General features: G+C 43.4%; 1 protein-coding gene across 50 annotated transcripts in view; it reads right to left on the bottom strand.

Annotated features, from left to right (window-relative positions):
* MADD (MAP kinase activating death domain) overlaps positions 1 to 15,743 on the bottom strand; it is a 35,084-nt gene that overhangs the window by 4,217 nt on the left and 15,124 nt on the right. For 11 of the 50 annotated variants that reach the window (XM_036220822.1, XM_016146659.2, XM_016146675.2 and 8 more), the window contains 16 exons: positions 15,249 to 15,435; positions 15,003 to 15,153; positions 14,497 to 14,703; positions 12,760 to 12,813; positions 11,685 to 11,785; positions 11,046 to 11,117; positions 10,539 to 10,697; positions 8,364 to 8,472; positions 8,020 to 8,082; positions 7,665 to 7,785; positions 7,454 to 7,559; positions 6,221 to 6,331; positions 4,474 to 4,581; positions 1,809 to 1,973; positions 1,483 to 1,555; positions 1,244 to 1,350 (listed from right to left, as the gene is read on the bottom strand). In XM_036220822.1, coding sequence (XP_036076715.1) covers positions 1,244 to 1,350; positions 1,483 to 1,555; positions 1,809 to 1,973; positions 4,474 to 4,581; positions 6,221 to 6,331; positions 7,454 to 7,559; positions 7,665 to 7,785; positions 8,020 to 8,082; positions 8,364 to 8,472; positions 10,539 to 10,697; positions 11,046 to 11,117; positions 11,685 to 11,785; positions 12,760 to 12,813; positions 14,497 to 14,703; positions 15,003 to 15,153; positions 15,249 to 15,435 — 1,894 coding nt within the window. Of the gene's footprint in view, positions 1 to 1,243; positions 1,351 to 1,482; positions 1,556 to 1,808; positions 1,974 to 4,473; positions 4,582 to 6,220; positions 6,332 to 7,453; positions 7,560 to 7,664; positions 7,786 to 8,019; positions 8,083 to 8,363; positions 8,473 to 10,538; positions 10,698 to 11,033; positions 11,118 to 11,684; positions 11,786 to 12,759; positions 12,814 to 14,496; positions 14,704 to 15,002; positions 15,154 to 15,248; positions 15,436 to 15,743 lie in introns of all 50 variants that reach the window. The other 39 variants (XM_016146653.2, XM_016146664.2, XM_016146680.2 and 36 more) reach the window with 7 other exon arrangements.

The following is a 15,743-nucleotide window of genomic DNA, read 5'->3' as shown; positions in this document are numbered from 1 at the left end:
TCCAAAGTGCCAGACCCGGAAGAGGGCATCTGGGTGTCAACAAAATCTCTTCTTCAGAAGGTGTGGCAACAAGGAAGTCCAAAGCACTAAAATGTGGTCAGAAGCCTGCTCTCCAAGAAGTGCCAGCACCTCCATGGTCCAGAAAAGTACTTAGGTAAATCCCTCTTTAGACTGACCTTAAGGTCTTAAGTATACTATTTAAAATATTAATATTACTAATAGTAAATATACTGTTGAAAACATACTGCCAAGAAGCTTGGGCAGCTGTTTCCCATCACACCAAAGCTGACCAGCTAGATTCCTGAAGAACTCGAATGGCAAGTGGAGGGAGAAAGCCACAGTCCACATGTTCGCCTCCCCTGGGAATCTGCTGCCTGGCCAGGGGCTGTAGTGCTTCACGATTGGGATCTGGCTCAAAGTCTCAAGGAGAGGAACCAGGACAGCAGGGAAGGGGGAGGGAAGGCACTTGTGTGAAGAGTTAGACTGGGGACGGACCTGGGATGATGCGTTGGCCTCAGAAAGGAATTAGCTTAAGGAATGTCCACTGAGAGAAAAAGTAACACTGTGTTAAAAGACCAAGAGAAAGAGAAAAGTCAGCTCCGATGGTGGAATCACAGTGAGAGAAAAATGTATCCTGAAGTGTTCCCCACTCAAAAGAAGGGGAGCGGGGCTGTGACACAGGGACAGAGTGGGGACACCCAGAGGAAGGAAAAGAATAGGAAGAAGAATCAGCAGGAGAAAAAGGCAAATAAACATACACTCCAGATAGGACAGACACAAGCTACTCACACACACACACACACGCACACACACGCGTGCGTGCAAATTTTACACACTCCAGACACGTGAGCAAGATCAGCTGATCTAGATAGACTTTCAAAGCAAAATCACCAAGCAAAGCATATCCTGGGAATAGGGAAGGCAGACACTGTGCGAAGAAGGGCCAGGTGAGACGCTCCCACTCACACTGTGCTGAGTCTAACGGATGTTGGCAGCCCAGCTACCCGGGCTCCCTCTCTTTCCCAGTCTCTCGCATTAGCTCCCTGCTGCACCTTCGAGCTGGTTGTCAGTATCACTGTGCCCTCCTCTCTGATTTGTCTCTGGTCCAGCTGCTCCAATTCTCCCACTAGCCCCAGGGCCCTCTCTCATGCTCACTGGAAAAGCACTGGGGGAGCCGGACACTGATTCTCACTGCAGCTGGAACAATAGGGCTAGAAAGCCTTGTGATGCCACTTGCACCCACCTGATTGTGCATGAACTTGAGATTGATCCCTTCTAGGGTGACCTGCAGCAAGCCACCCTCACCAGTCTTCATGTCCTGCACAGGGAACTCGCCACCTAGTTCAGGTCCTGTGGTGAGGGAGGAGGTTATCAGCTGAGAGGTGGGAAATCCCACAGCCTAACTTCGTCGCCAGGCCTCTGATGCTCGGAAGGACTGGTGTAAGGACTGGTGAAAATAAACGTAAGTTGTTCTGTCCTCACCAGGTTTGATGCTTTGCTGTCGGGCAGCAGCACGCTCCATGCTATCCTTCACGCAGTAGTACAGCTCCCGACACTGCGGCACAGAGGGGAGAGAGCGGCCTGTCACATGTGCTTCCTAGGGCTCCCCACCCTGTTCCATAATGGCTGCTGAAGGCCTGGGCCGATGCCAGCACCTCAGAGACAGCTTTACCTATCCTTATCCCGCACAATAGTCAGGGGCAAAAGAGGGGCTGCAGACTTGGAGTCTGGAATTTTAACTGCCTTATAAGAAACTCAACACTTTGCTCTCAATGCCCACTCCCAATCCAAACAGAGTTTGTGGGTACCTTCTTAGTATAAAATTTGTTGAGCTGGGTTTCAGAGCCGTTTCTACGCCATAAGCACAACACCTTGGTCTTGGGACAGTAGGTCATGTTGATGAGCTTCTCATACCACCAGCGTTCGTACACTGTCCCGATGTTACTACGTAACACCACGCAGTCATCGCACACCTGCAGAAGTGCACACAGCTGTTCAGTGACTCTTGTCGAGTCTCTCGCATCCCAGGCTCGACTCCACTGTTGGGACTTATGCTCACAGTCTTCCTCAGGTAGAGACACAAACACTAAACTGCTAAACATAGTGTCCACTGAAAGGTTTACTGAAAGTAAAGGAGTCACTGAAAGGAAACGGTAGGCAGGGAAGAGGCTCATTTTCACTTCGATGTTTATCACCTCTTATATGTTCTGGACTTAAAATATTCAGATGATAGTGCATTCCTCCATGTTACAACCTTAGAAGTTATCTCTGTTGACAAGGATGAAGGCAAGGGATCGTGGGAGGCTTAACCAAGGAGAAAAAAGGGAACCAACACATTTCTAATCCTGGCTGGCCCTAGTGCTGCATAAATCTTTTAAAACATCAATTACACGAGTGACACAAGGACAATGCTTATTGCAAAAAAAAAAATTATATAATACAGAATAATATAAATTAAAAGACAAAGTCCTCCTTCACATCTTTTTCTTGCTCAACATTCTCCCTCTGGTGAAGGTATCCATTCTACGGTTTCAATTTTTATGGGAGAAATGACAGCACAATGGTTATAAGCACAGAGCTAAAATCAGATTGCCTGAGACAGATTCTGGCTGTCTCCTGACTTAGCTGTGCCACCTTGAATAAGTTAATCCATGTCTATATTTCCTCGGGAGTAAGATAAGAGTAACAGTAAGAACTTTATGGAGTAATTATGAAAATTAAATAAGTGATTGTGCATAAACTTCTTAGAATAAAGCCAGACACATAGAAAGTACCCTGGCATTAGCTGCTATAACAATAATGTGATTGTGATGTTAGAAATATTATAATTATTATGATCATATGGATGGCTCTCAACTCTCTCCATGTAAGACCTGTCTTCCCGAGCTCCTGACTTCCCTTTTTTTGGAGGTCTCATGGGCAGCATCGCAAACTCAACACATTCAATTTCAATTCAAAATCTCCTCCTGGGCAGATCCTCCTTCTAAGCCCGATATTTGGGTAAATAGCATCACCATCCACCCAGCTGCTCAAGCCAGAAATGAAGGAGTCACAAGGCTTTTCCTTTCCCGCTAACTGCGCCATCCAGTCCCATCTATTCTACCTCGAACACCCCGGGAACATTCTTCCCCTCCCCCACTCTAGCCATTAACTCTTATTCCTCAGGTCTAAGTTCAAGGGTCACTTCTGAGGGGTCCTCCACAACTCCTAGACCCTCCGTTATGTATTCTTAAAACACTTGCCCCTGAACATGTGCTCTCATACTGCTCATTATACTTTATGATACTGTTTAATTATGTGACTTTCATGATGGTATGTCAACCCAGTAAAGGCAACAAAAACCATGTCTCCCTCATAGGGCTGTAACCCTAAACCCAGAAGAGTGCCTACCACATACTATGTGCTCCATAAATATCAGGTAAATGAATAAGGCATACACAAGACTACCAAGTTCAATCAACTACCTAAGAGAGCATAGGTCATGCTGCCCACATCTGAATCCCCTGATCACTAGGAGAGAGACGGCCAGATGAGGCAATGGGAAATACACAGCACCACTTACGACATATTCTTGCTAAAACACTGACACTGAAACTGATCGAACCTCTAAATTGACCTACTCATTTATAAGAAATACAAGTGTTACTACCAAGGAGATGCAATGAGCAAAAAAATCTAGAACGTGAGATACTCCCTAGGACAAATTTCTTCAACGAAATTACTGGCAGAATACGAGGGGGACTAGTATATGTTAAGAGATACTTCAGAGTCCTATCAAACAAAATTATAAATGCATTTTCCCTTTGACCCAGCGATCCCACTTCTGGGAATTCTTAAATAAACCTGCACACATACTAAATGAAGCAGGTGTAGCATTATTCATAGTATGACAATTAGCAACAGCAAAAATGTGGAAGAAAACTGTATATACTGACTGGTTAAATAAACTATGGTATAGTCGCACAGTGGGATACTCTGCAGCTGTAGAGAGATTGAGAAAGCTCTTTTTGTTCTCATACAGAAGATCACCAGGATATTGTTTAATGAAAAATGCAAGGTACAGATCAGTGGATATGATGTGCTAAGAAAGGAGAAAAACAACAATTTATGTTCATAGTGTACAGTGTTTGCATTGAAAAAACTGGAAGATACAAAGGAAACCGATTAAAGTGGTTACCTACAGGAGGAAGGTGTGAGGTGGGTGGGGATAAGAAGGAGAGCAAGATCTCCCAATGTGCATCATTTCTATGTTGTTCTGACTTATGGACATTGTGACTACATCATCTATTATATATGAGAAATGATAGGGAATCATCTATCATATTAACTGATTTGCATAAGAGCCTGACAATTTAATAATAAATGGATCATGAAGATGAATGAGATAAATGGGAAATATTCTAGCATCAGTTCTAGGAGTTCCTTGTAACGCTCAAATGTTCCTTTGGGCCCCTAGCATGAACCAGTACCTACCTCCATAAAAAAGATATCTCCATTTGTGTCTGTCCCCGCATGTACCACAAATGTCTGCTTCTTCATGTGCCGGCTGCCACTGGACCGGATTGAGAGATCACGTCCACTCTGAGGAAAGAGAGCTCTTTCAGGGACATCCATCCATTCCTCTCACAGGGCACCCTGGGCCAACAATCCCCCAGTCGGCAATTAAATTTATAACAGCTTTCTTGGCACAGTACTATCTGCTGGCCATAGGCCACCAAGGAAGTGTTTGCAAACTTTGTGGTCTCAGGACTCCTAGAATTCTTAAAAATCACTGATGACCCCCAAAAGCTTATGTTTCTATGTGTTATGTTTATAGATGTTTACCACACTAGAAATTAAAACTGAAAAATTTTAAATGCTCATTAATTCATTTAAAAGTAACTAATAATTCATTAATAATAAATCCTATTACATGGTAATATAAATATCTTTCCCAAGACAAAATAATAACTATATTTCCCAAGACAAAAAAATGAGAAGAGTGGCACTATTTTACACTTTTGTAAATCTAATGTTTGGCTAATAAAAAAACCTAGAGTCTCACATTTGCTTCTGCATTCAATCTGCTGTGATATATTGCTTTGGTTAAGAGACCTAGAGAAAATCTGGCCTCACAGATGTATATTTGAAAAAGGAAAAGCATATTTTAAAGCCTTTCCAGATAAATAAATATATTCTTTTTTGATACTATACCAAAACTAGAGAAGTAGCAGTTTCTTAAAGTTAATTGCAACGTAGAATCTAAAAACACATCAGTGAACATTTTGTACTTTGTTATATTAAAATCCATTTTTCTACCTTACGTTTTGAGTGAATTTTTTACCCACACTTTAATTTGTAGCATCATACATTGATCATATGGAAAATACTGGTTCACCAAGTTAAACACCTATTCCAAAAATTGACACATTTTATTACACAATATCAAAAAATTCACATTAATACTATCATCAATCTCATTAGAAAAGTCTTTAAATATCAGGAAGCTTCAAACTCAAAAGACTGCCAAATACCCAACTTTGAGCAAACTGTAATTTGGTAATCATTTTTCCAAGTAAAAATGATGTCCTATGAACAATGCTGCCAGTTCACCTTGCAACTGTCACAATTAATTTTCCTCAAAATGATCGTTATACTTTGTAGAAACGTTTTATGTATATTTCTCATTTGTTACATAGACTATTAAAAAGATATATAATCAAGAATCAGATTTTATAATATTAATGATTTTAACTTGCTTCATCAAGGGCGTAAGTGAAACCGAGTTTGTCTTTTTCAACTGTGAGTGTGTGGAGATGAGGACTCTTCTGGCCACTAGTACAGTTTGGTGCGACTGTCTCCACCGTGTTAAGACACCAGTGGTTTTACCCCGTATTGCTTTTGGCACTGTCAGGGTAAATGACAATGGTAAAAATAGCGAATAACATTTTGGTATTATTGTGAAGGTAGTTTTTTCACCTTGTGGATCCTCGGGTTCCACAGATCACATGTTGACATGGCTGTACTGAGACAGTTTCAGTACAGAGAATCCTATCTCGGAGCAGAAGGGCTAAAGCCTCACATGGAGTAATAGCCCAATTTTCAGAACTGGGGATTTTGAAAATATACTAACCAAGAAACGACCCATGGGGAAGCCTCTGCATTAGGGCACAAGGCCCAAGCCTGGGTGGCTGACAAATGCAGTGAACAGGAGCCTAAGGGACGACCCAGATATGCTTACCAGGTTCGCCAGCTGATCAAGCACTTCATTGATTTGCTGGCTGTACACAAGCCCAATGTGGGACTTTCCCATTAGACGTCTCACTTTCTTCCGGATGTCATTCTTATTTACCTGGAAAACCAAAATAGGACCTTCATAAAGGATCTGTTTTCCTCTCAACTGAGGCAGAGGAAATGTCCAAGTAAGTTTCCTATTGTCCGAGAGAAGTGGAATTCCAGAAGACCATATCACTGAATGTGAGAGAGAAAACATTCGACTGTGTGTTCTGCCAACAGGCTGGGAAGAAAAAAACCTGGTTCTGTCTCTGGGTGGCTTCAACAGGAAAGTGGCTCTTACAGCAGTGTGGTTGAAATGCCTGGGGCTTAAGGGGACATTCCTCCCTATCCCTAACCAATATCATAACATTCACCCTAAAAGTGGCCTAAAAACCCTGGGAGTCCCCAGAGCATAATTCAGAAACAATTTAGAGTAGCAACACTGGACTCAGCTGTAGCCAAGACACCTCTCTAAAGTTAAAGATCAACATCCTTCCCCAACCAGAGTTCATGGCACCCCTGGAGTTCAGCGGAGTACAGTGAGCCTTGCAACAGAAAATGAAACAAACCAAGAGGGCCTGTAGGACATGCTCTGCATTTGATCAATAAATTCCTTCACATTTCGAGAGGCTGGGAGAAACCCAGGAGCTCACTGTCAAAACAACTCTCTTCTGCCCACTAAGTGCCTTTCAGAGCAGGACTCTTCTATTTGGTAACATACTTTTTCCACAGCTATAAAAACCAAGTAAGACCAAGTCAAACTAGAGCCTCACATTTTTATATCTATGGAAAATTCTATCTGACAAAGGGGTAGTGCTAGAAAGTAAATTCTGAGCATCTTCTCTAAGGTTTTAGAACTTACTACCTAAAAAATTTTTTTAAATTCATTGTATTCTGTGGGTAGCTTTACTGGCATCCTAAAACTACTTAGCAAAGGAAGCCCATTTAAAATTCAAAATAAACAAATGGTATCGAATCATTAATCACCTTTACAACATTTCTTAGCACAATAGCCTGACAGCTTCAGATAAATGGATCATGTATGAACTGCAGAGAGGTTTCAGACTTTCAATCAGAAAGAGAGAGACCTAGTAAGATGCTCTGACAGCTTTCTAAATGCCCTAGAATTTAGGTGACAGGAACAATCCTTGCCTTTCCGGCATTAGCAGTAGCTGGACATAAGCAAAATCAACATCACCTTCATCAGCAGCATGTAGGAGATGAGGTTGTGCAAGAGCGTGGCCAGCAAACGATCTTCGTCATCCTCCAGGCGCTTCCGGTCATGGTCTCCCAGGGAGAGATACCTAAGCAGGAGACAGAGGACAAATCGGCCCTCAGGTAGGAAACCACAGAACTAATTGGCAAAAGGCTGAATTTGCCTTTTCCCAAGGGTTTCCTGAGTCTCATACCTGTCTATCATTTCCTGAGGACCCTGGTCCATACCCATCCCTTCTCTCTCCAACATCACAGCATCTAAGAATGCATCTTCCCAGAACTGCATTTGGTCCCATAAAGTAGAACGTTCTTTGCCTGTATAGAATAGAGTTTTTTAGGGTGCTTATATAATGTAAAGAACATAGCTGCCAAACCAAAACAGAGTAAACTCCAGATAAAAGGGATTCATTACAAATTCCAAGGCAAAAGAAACCCAAGCCGCTCCACCCCAGATCTAATATCCTGCCACCAGCCCCAGCTGCCTCTATGTGAGGCCCAATCCCTCCCAAGGAGGAGGGATGAACACAGCACACAAAGAAAGGTGGTTACTTATAGAAAAGGTCTCCATAGCAGCATCCTCTAACTGGTCCCACATGGATCCTTTGTCCCTTCCTGCCAATTTATGAGCAGGAAGGACCATGGTAGCAAGAAAGGAAACAAAGGAAGACAGAAAGACAGAGGCTGTTGATTAATACCAAAATCCAGTTTCTTCTAGTTTTCACCCACTGCTCTTTCCAGGCCCAGTAAGTCGCCTGCTTCAGATGTAAAACTGCCCTCTAACATCAACACTGAGATCAGCAAAAAGCCAAGCAGCTACCTGTTTACTGCTACCCTCTGCCCCGGCTGAGTCCAGCTTTCTTCCATGCAAGGGACCTTCCTGGTCTGTTTCTCACCTAGGAGTCCCTCGTAGAGATAGACTCGCTGGCTTACATCTTCAGAAGAACGTACCGGGCTGCCCACCAGCTTCTCCTTTACGCTCGGCTTCAAGCTGTGGGCTTTACCCTATGGAGAAGAGATGCTAGGTCAGCCACCCAAGGGATCAATGAAGAGGGACAAAGTAAACCAAGCAGCTCATTAAGAGGCTCACACACCAATTGTCATCATTAGCAACATATTCTCCAGTAGCTCTGCTTCCGCTACTCTGCTGGTCTCAAGGATCTGACCAGAGGCCACGTTGATAATCCTGCTTTCTGTTACTGCCTCCTAAAACATGTGTTAGAGTTTTCATCTTAACTTATCTTTGCTCTTTGGTCTGTATAAAACCTCTGGTCCAAAAAAAAAAAAAAAAAAATTTAGGCAAATTCTTTGTAGCAGCTGATGTAGTAAAAAAAAATATCGAGTCTGAAGTCAGACTAACCAAAGTTAACAGCCCTGCCTCTTACTAGCTGTGTGACCTCAGGCATGAAACTTAGCTCCTCTGAGTCTCATTTTCCACCTGAAAAAAGCAAAGTTATAATACCTACCTCATAAAACTATTACAGGAATTAGATTAGAAAATACATATAAAGCACTTAATAGTGCCTGGCACATGGTTGGTATTTTTAATAAGTGCTAATTCACTCTTTCCTACCATCTCTAAAAATATCTGCCCCTTAGAAATATCACTAACTTTATCTGCCACTTCTACAATATTAGACTTTCTATTCATTTAAAAATTTTTTCCACTGGATAAGAGGTAGGTTTCATGCCCATTTCACAAAATATGCAGCAGCATATGCAGAGAAGCAATTTATCCGAGATTAGGCAATACCTAATTAGTATGTCTAAATAAATGCCAGTCTCCTGGTTCACTGACTCTTTGTTCACTGGATCATACTGATTTAATGTAATGTATTTCCTGCTACAACAGCCTTTTTTGAGCCAAGAAATTTAGGTAACTGCTCTCAGCAACTCAACTGTATAAAAAGTCCTTGCCCACCAGCACAGAACAAGTAAGAATTTGTCAGGAAGGTGCCAGGGAAGGCAGCAATCAGCTGAATGGCTTCTTGGAAGACTACTGCTCCATTACAGCTATCTTAACCTCCAGAATGGAAGCACACTAGAGGGATTTAAAATATTCTTATTAAAATGGTCTGTTAGACTCAGGGGGTGTTAAGGTCCATTAACTTGAATGGCTCTGCTGACTAGATTCTATTCCTTATGTTCATTCTGGGATGTCACTTGCTCTATTAGAAACACATATACGGGAGACCTGGGGGTTGGAATGATCGCCAATGTTAAATAATTGATTTTATTTAAATTTCATCTTCCATTCTCCCCATAGACCAAAGCTAAGGACCTAGTGTATCAGACTGCTTAATACTCACTGCTTAAAGTGGCATGTACACACTGAAAAGCAGAGTATCTAAAGGCAAGGACAAAAAAGATTTTAATTCCAATTGATCACTGACTTATTGTGTGACCTTGGGCGAGTTCTCTTCCTAAGGCTTTGCTCCCCTTACCTGTTAGAAGAAATTAGCCATAGCAATCTACTAAACGGCAAACTTCTTGGGACTCGTGCCTTACTTATCCCTGTTTCTTTAGTATGGAATCTGGCATTCAGCAAATCCCTTGATAGATGTTTATTGAGTGAAAACTTCAAATAACTGTGAGGAATGTATTAAAGTGAAATTCTACTTTAAGGTGCTATATAAATAGAGCAGTGACCAGAATAAAACAACTAGTCCACATAAATAGGTAACCTGGTACTAAATGAGAGCTATAATTGCCCTGACATTGGCATAAAGGTATCATTTTGTCTATTTTAAACATGGGGGTTATCAATACACAGGATTCAAGGCCCTTATCTGACTGCGTGGGGAGCCTAACTCAGCAGTGATTCTGGAGAGGGTTTTATGCTTGATCTTAGCCAAAAGGCCGAGAAGCGATTAGAGAGGGTTCTAAAGGCCCTAAATCACAGAGTCAAATGACTCTTAAAAAAGCCTTAAGAAATATTTTCTTTAAAGCCTAATATATGAAGATATCCATTCCTAACTTTCTCTTTTCCTTTTAATTACCTCCTAACTTTTTATTCTTTTCTACTCATCCCCCATAAAGATAGTCTCCTTTTGTTAGTAAATGAAGCTTACAAAGATGGCGCTGGTGACAGAGTTGGTCTCAATTTCACTATCAGACAAAGTGGCCCTAGAACTTGTCAAGTGGGTGCTTCCCTCGCCACCTGGTCCATCACCTGCATTGCTGCTCAAGTCACTATCTGCTCCAAGGGTCTCTCCAGAACTATTACTCACCTGGAAAGGAAAAAAGGTAGTAAGGCATATTCCCCAGGGAAGGGTCCCAGAAATGCCAAGCTGTTAGGGCTCTCTGCTGCCATCGAAAAGTATCAAATTTCAAACACGTGCCAGATAGTCTCTGAAAGTACCTTCTTTACTTGAGGAGGAGAAGCCCTGGGTGAAATCTCAGGGTCTGATCCCGAGTACAAAGACCTATGACAAGTAAATACCTCCACCATGAGAACCAAGAGCTGACCTGAGACTAAGCACAGCCTCCAAAGGGAAAAGGAGCCCCCTTTTCCAAAGAGGAACCCATACCCCACCCACCAAGATGCCAGCGTGGTGTTCCCCTACCACGGTGCTAACTTCAGAATCCTGACTTGAGCTCCGGATCATAACAGCTGGGCTCGCACCGATGACAGAGTCTGCATCAGTCCTCTGAAACAAGATGCAGGGACTCAAGACACGTTAGGGGAGGTGTCCAATCTATTTTCGGTTTCCCTAAGAAATATTGTACCTTCTTCATTCTCCCCATTCCCGTCCTTCTATTATCATCCCTAGGCAGGTCATTTTTTCCTGAATATAAAGTGTATATGACATATAATAAGACAAATAATATACACTAAAGAAATACATGCTCACTACAGAAAATACATTAAAGTATAAGGAAATAAAAATAAGCCGTAAACTGACCACCTACATTAATCACTGTTAAGCAATTTTCATTTAGTACATTTCCTTTCGGTATTTGTATACATTCTAAAAAATAAAACTGGAGTCATATTGTATATAGCTTTGTCAACATTTTTCCATGCCACTAAATTAAAAAAAAATATAATTGTTAACAGATACTAGTATTACATTGCATGGATATGTTATTTCCTCATTTTCCTAATACTGGATATTTATATTATTTCAAGGTTTCTTGTTTTGTTCTTTAACTTAAAGAAGTATTCTGAGATAGTACATTTAATGCTTGTAATTCTCAACAAGAGTGTCACAAACCTGGGAACCAGATGTCAGGCTCACACCACTATCTGCGCTGATCTGGGACTTTTTCTCCTCTGTCTCACCAAGGTCAAATACAGGTTTGATTACTTCAGGTCCTGAGTAAGGGAAGACTTCTGTTACTCAGTACGCAAAGGCTAGGGGCAGGCTGGTGAAGGGAGTGAGACAGCAGCATGGCCTGGTCCCAGACCTGTTCAGCTTGTCCCAGTCACCTTTCCAGAGCCTATCCCCCGCCCCCAGGCCCCACTGGGAAAAGTGGTCCCCAGATGCCTTAAGAACCAGGTAGGAAAAATTAGAGCCCCTCAAGGGGTTCTATAGCCGTGTTCCAAACCTGAGAAAATTCTGAGCACATCATCTTAAAACAGAAAAGCTCCACAAACAAATGTCTGAACCGAATTCCACTGTACTCAGAGTCAGAGCTTCAGTGGTGCCTGAAACTATTTAAGGGTCCCCAGATCACTCAGTGCTTCCCAAACAAATGTGTCTAAAGGAGTTAGAAAAAAATGGGCCCAGTGAGATACCAGTTGTGTCCATGGACACTGCCTACTCCCGCCCTACAACTTCCACATTTGAGATAAAAACCACCCCCATTTTCCCCACCCACCCACAGTGGTATGGCAGAAGGACAGAATGACAGAAAGCAAGAAAGCGTGCCTAGGCAAGCCACCAGAGAGAGTTGGGAAGCTACAGACTCAACACGGAGGGACAGCAACCATCTCTGCCAACTGTGCCCACAGGCCTTCTAATGGGTGAGGGAGATATCAGCCAATGAGGGGCACTGAAATAGGCAAAAGTTCTCCCCACCAACTCTGAAGCAATAGAAAACCAAGTTCTAAAGGATTTTACTCAGTAGATGCCTTGATTATAGCCTGATTGCTATGAGGGGAGGGAAAAAGAAACAGCCTATAAGCCACATTACCTGTGAGTCACAAAGTACCTACCTGCTTTCATTCTGAATACCCCTCTAGAGCAAATTTGGGGTGGGGCTGACAAAGGGAGCCTGCCCCAACAGGGCCTGGGGAGTTGGCAGGTATGGGAGACTTGGGAACAGGAAGGGGCATTTGTTCCTTACTCTGTTTTTCCATAGCTTTTTGCTTTTTCACTTCCTGGTGCTTGTTCCACAATTCTACCCCAGATGCAATGTAAGCAGGAGAGAAAGACAGAGAGTGTCAGAGGCTGGTCAGACCGGCGAAATGGAAACCCACCCACCCAAGCTGATCGGTCTCAGGCATAAGATTACAAAAGAAGAGATCTTCATTTCGGGGGGGCTAAAAACCAAGAGATCTAATGTATTACCCCCGCTCGTGAACCGAAGACTCCAAATTCCTAACCCTAACCTCAGTGTGGTAGTAAAACCTCTGCAGAATGTTAGAGCTTGAAGGGTCTTTAATCAAGCTCTTTGATTCTGGCATGAGGAAACTGATCCTACAGAGGCTGGAGCACTTCATCAAGATCACGTCACTTAGGATCAGTTTAAACGTCCACCGCACCATTCTCTCTCTGCCAAATGAGCTGGGCAACATCAATTTTGAAAGATTTCAGATAAGATAGATGATCACCTCAAGCAGCCAAAGGGTTTTCAGAAGCACGAGCATAAATCTGTTTGATTCACTGGATTGCACAGAGGTCACTCATGCAGGCAGCTGGCATTCCTCCTACCAAAAAACCCAACTTATCCTCAGAATCAGTGCCTGTCCTAACAAGAGACCCATTCTCAGTCAGCCATCTGAAAATCCGGTAGAGGGAAGAGAACATGAAATGGTCGAGAATAGCATCTTTAAGGAGGGGTAAAGAGGAGAGAATAGTGATCCTAGCAATTCTTTTCCCAGAAGAATTTTAGAGTCTTCTTAGTTCAATGCCCTCGTTTCCCAGAGGAGGAGTAGAGACCCTGAGATGGGAAGTGATTTGCCCAAAGCTGCACTCTTGGTTGGGGACAGGTCAGTACTTTCTCTAGACTATCACGTTAGGCAGAAGAAAGGCAGGGTTGATTGCCTCTAGGACAATATTTTGCTGCCTATAGAAGTGCAGCTCCCCTAAAAAGGAAACTGATTTCTCACTATCATTTATGAGAGCATAAGGCAATTGCTAATGGTTGTGGCAAAGAGGCATCCTTTAGAAGCATATTGCCCGGGGACCTAAAACCAGAAAAAGATATGACCTACATGATTCAAGGTCAAGTAGGGAGTGAGTCAAATAGAGGTGACACCCAGAGAGTTTAATAGGCTCTACCTCAGTGGGGACGGAGAAACACCAAACATAAACAAGCTCTTAATTCCAGTAAGGAAAGGTTTAAAGAAAAGCTGACTCATAATCTATACCTTGAGGTCCAGAACCCAGGAAAATGGGGTTGCTAGACACACACCAAAGGAGCAAACCTGAGGGCAGTGTAATGGTTGGATGGGGGAAAACTGACTTTAAGACCCAGACGATCATAATTTTATAGCCCACAGATGCATCTATACACTTCCTTATCACTTTCAAGAGCTCACGTGGCCTCTCCACTATGTGAAGAAATCCAGATGTAAACAGAAAGAGGGACGAGGAGTACAGCTCTGACTCTCTGCACTAAGCCTCAATGGGCCCTGTGAGTAAAACTTCCATGTTAAGATGTAGGTGGGGGTGGCCGTAAATGAAGCATAGGGGATAGAGAAGTATAAAGAGGTACCATCAGAAATGGACACAGATCTCCCTTCCTCTCTAGAAAGCAAAGCATGGGAAAGAGAAAGGCAGGATTCTGGATGAATTGAAAGGAGGGAGAGATAGTTAAGAAGCCAGACCCCTCCACCACTCCAAACACAGCAATACATACCAATAGATGCTACAAAGTTCTCTTCTTTTAAACTTCTGGTGTCCGGTTCCTTAGGACCCTTTCCTGTAGCACTTGGTGCTCGTGGTTCCAGCTGGGGAACTCTCAGCTGTGCCATAGCCTTTGGGTCCCCCCGCCCAGCCAGGCCAGGATCCTTGCCAACGAGTGTATGTCCACTCTCTGTTGGACTTCTCTTCCGCTTGTCTGGTTCTGAGGAAGAGATGAAACATTGAAAGAGGTTGAAAGAGCGAGTGAAAATCAAGGTATGAAAATGAGGTGAAAGCATAGACACAGGAGGAATGGAAGTACGAAGAAAGAAAAACTGACATCTTACATTTCGTGACAGAAAAATAGCAACTACATATAAACATACACTAGAAAATAAAACCCCAAAGCCTGAATAAAAACAGCTTGGCACTGGGAAATTTGTCAAGGGGACAAGTTCATTTTCTTGAGAGACAAATGCGAGAGCTGCGGACAGCACGCTGCCCGGCTGGTGCAAGCCTCACCTTTGCTGTAGTAGTGGGTCTGAGCGATCTCCAGAAGCCCAAAGATGCTGGCCATGCCGCCCAGACCCGCGTGAGCATAGGACTGCTCCAGACTGAGTATCATGCACTTGAGCAGGTCCAACATTCCCTTGTACACCTTTCGACTGATCTCCTGCAACAATAACCCAGGGCTAGAATTGGCAAACTGCCTTTGGTGTCCACATCCCTCTGCCCCGTTGATCCCAGCTCCCAACCCCAAACACTGACCACGTCCGGGATGATGTCCTGCCGTGCGTCGTCCTCTGACTGCACTGTGCGGTTCAGCTTGCTCAGGACAAAGACTCGCAGCTGCTCGCTCTCCAGCAGCCGTCGTACCTTCTTCATGTTGAGCCAGCCAACTCCCTGGCCATCCAGCACACTGTGCACCACCTCCTTCAGGAACTGCTGGTTCTCACTATGGGTCCCACATATCACTTTTGTGGTGATCAGCCCCTTTGCAGAGCATCCCCCCTTTCACCAGACTAGCTGTCTGCCTCCGGGGCAAAACACAAAGACAAGTCTCTGAATGTCCAAGTCCACCGCACTGCACCCCCACCTCTCCCGAGAGCCTGGTTTGCCCGAGTACCCAACACTGCTGTCTCTCTCCTCAGCACCATGAGCTATTGCTGTTGCATGAGATTGAGTCGGAATGGGAAGTGCTGGCAAGAACTGATTTCATGTACCCAACTGAGAGCTTGTCTCCCACTCTTGAGCATCCCTAAT

This window comes from Rousettus aegyptiacus, unplaced genomic scaffold (assembly GCF_014176215.1).
Source record: "Rousettus aegyptiacus isolate mRouAeg1 unplaced genomic scaffold, mRouAeg1.p scaffold_m13_p_5, whole genome shotgun sequence".
NCBI classification, from domain to species: Eukaryota; Metazoa; Chordata; class Mammalia; order Chiroptera; family Pteropodidae; genus Rousettus; species Rousettus aegyptiacus.
The sequence above is the reverse complement of the archived record's forward strand: the minus strand, read 5'-3'. Positions and strand labels throughout refer to the sequence as shown.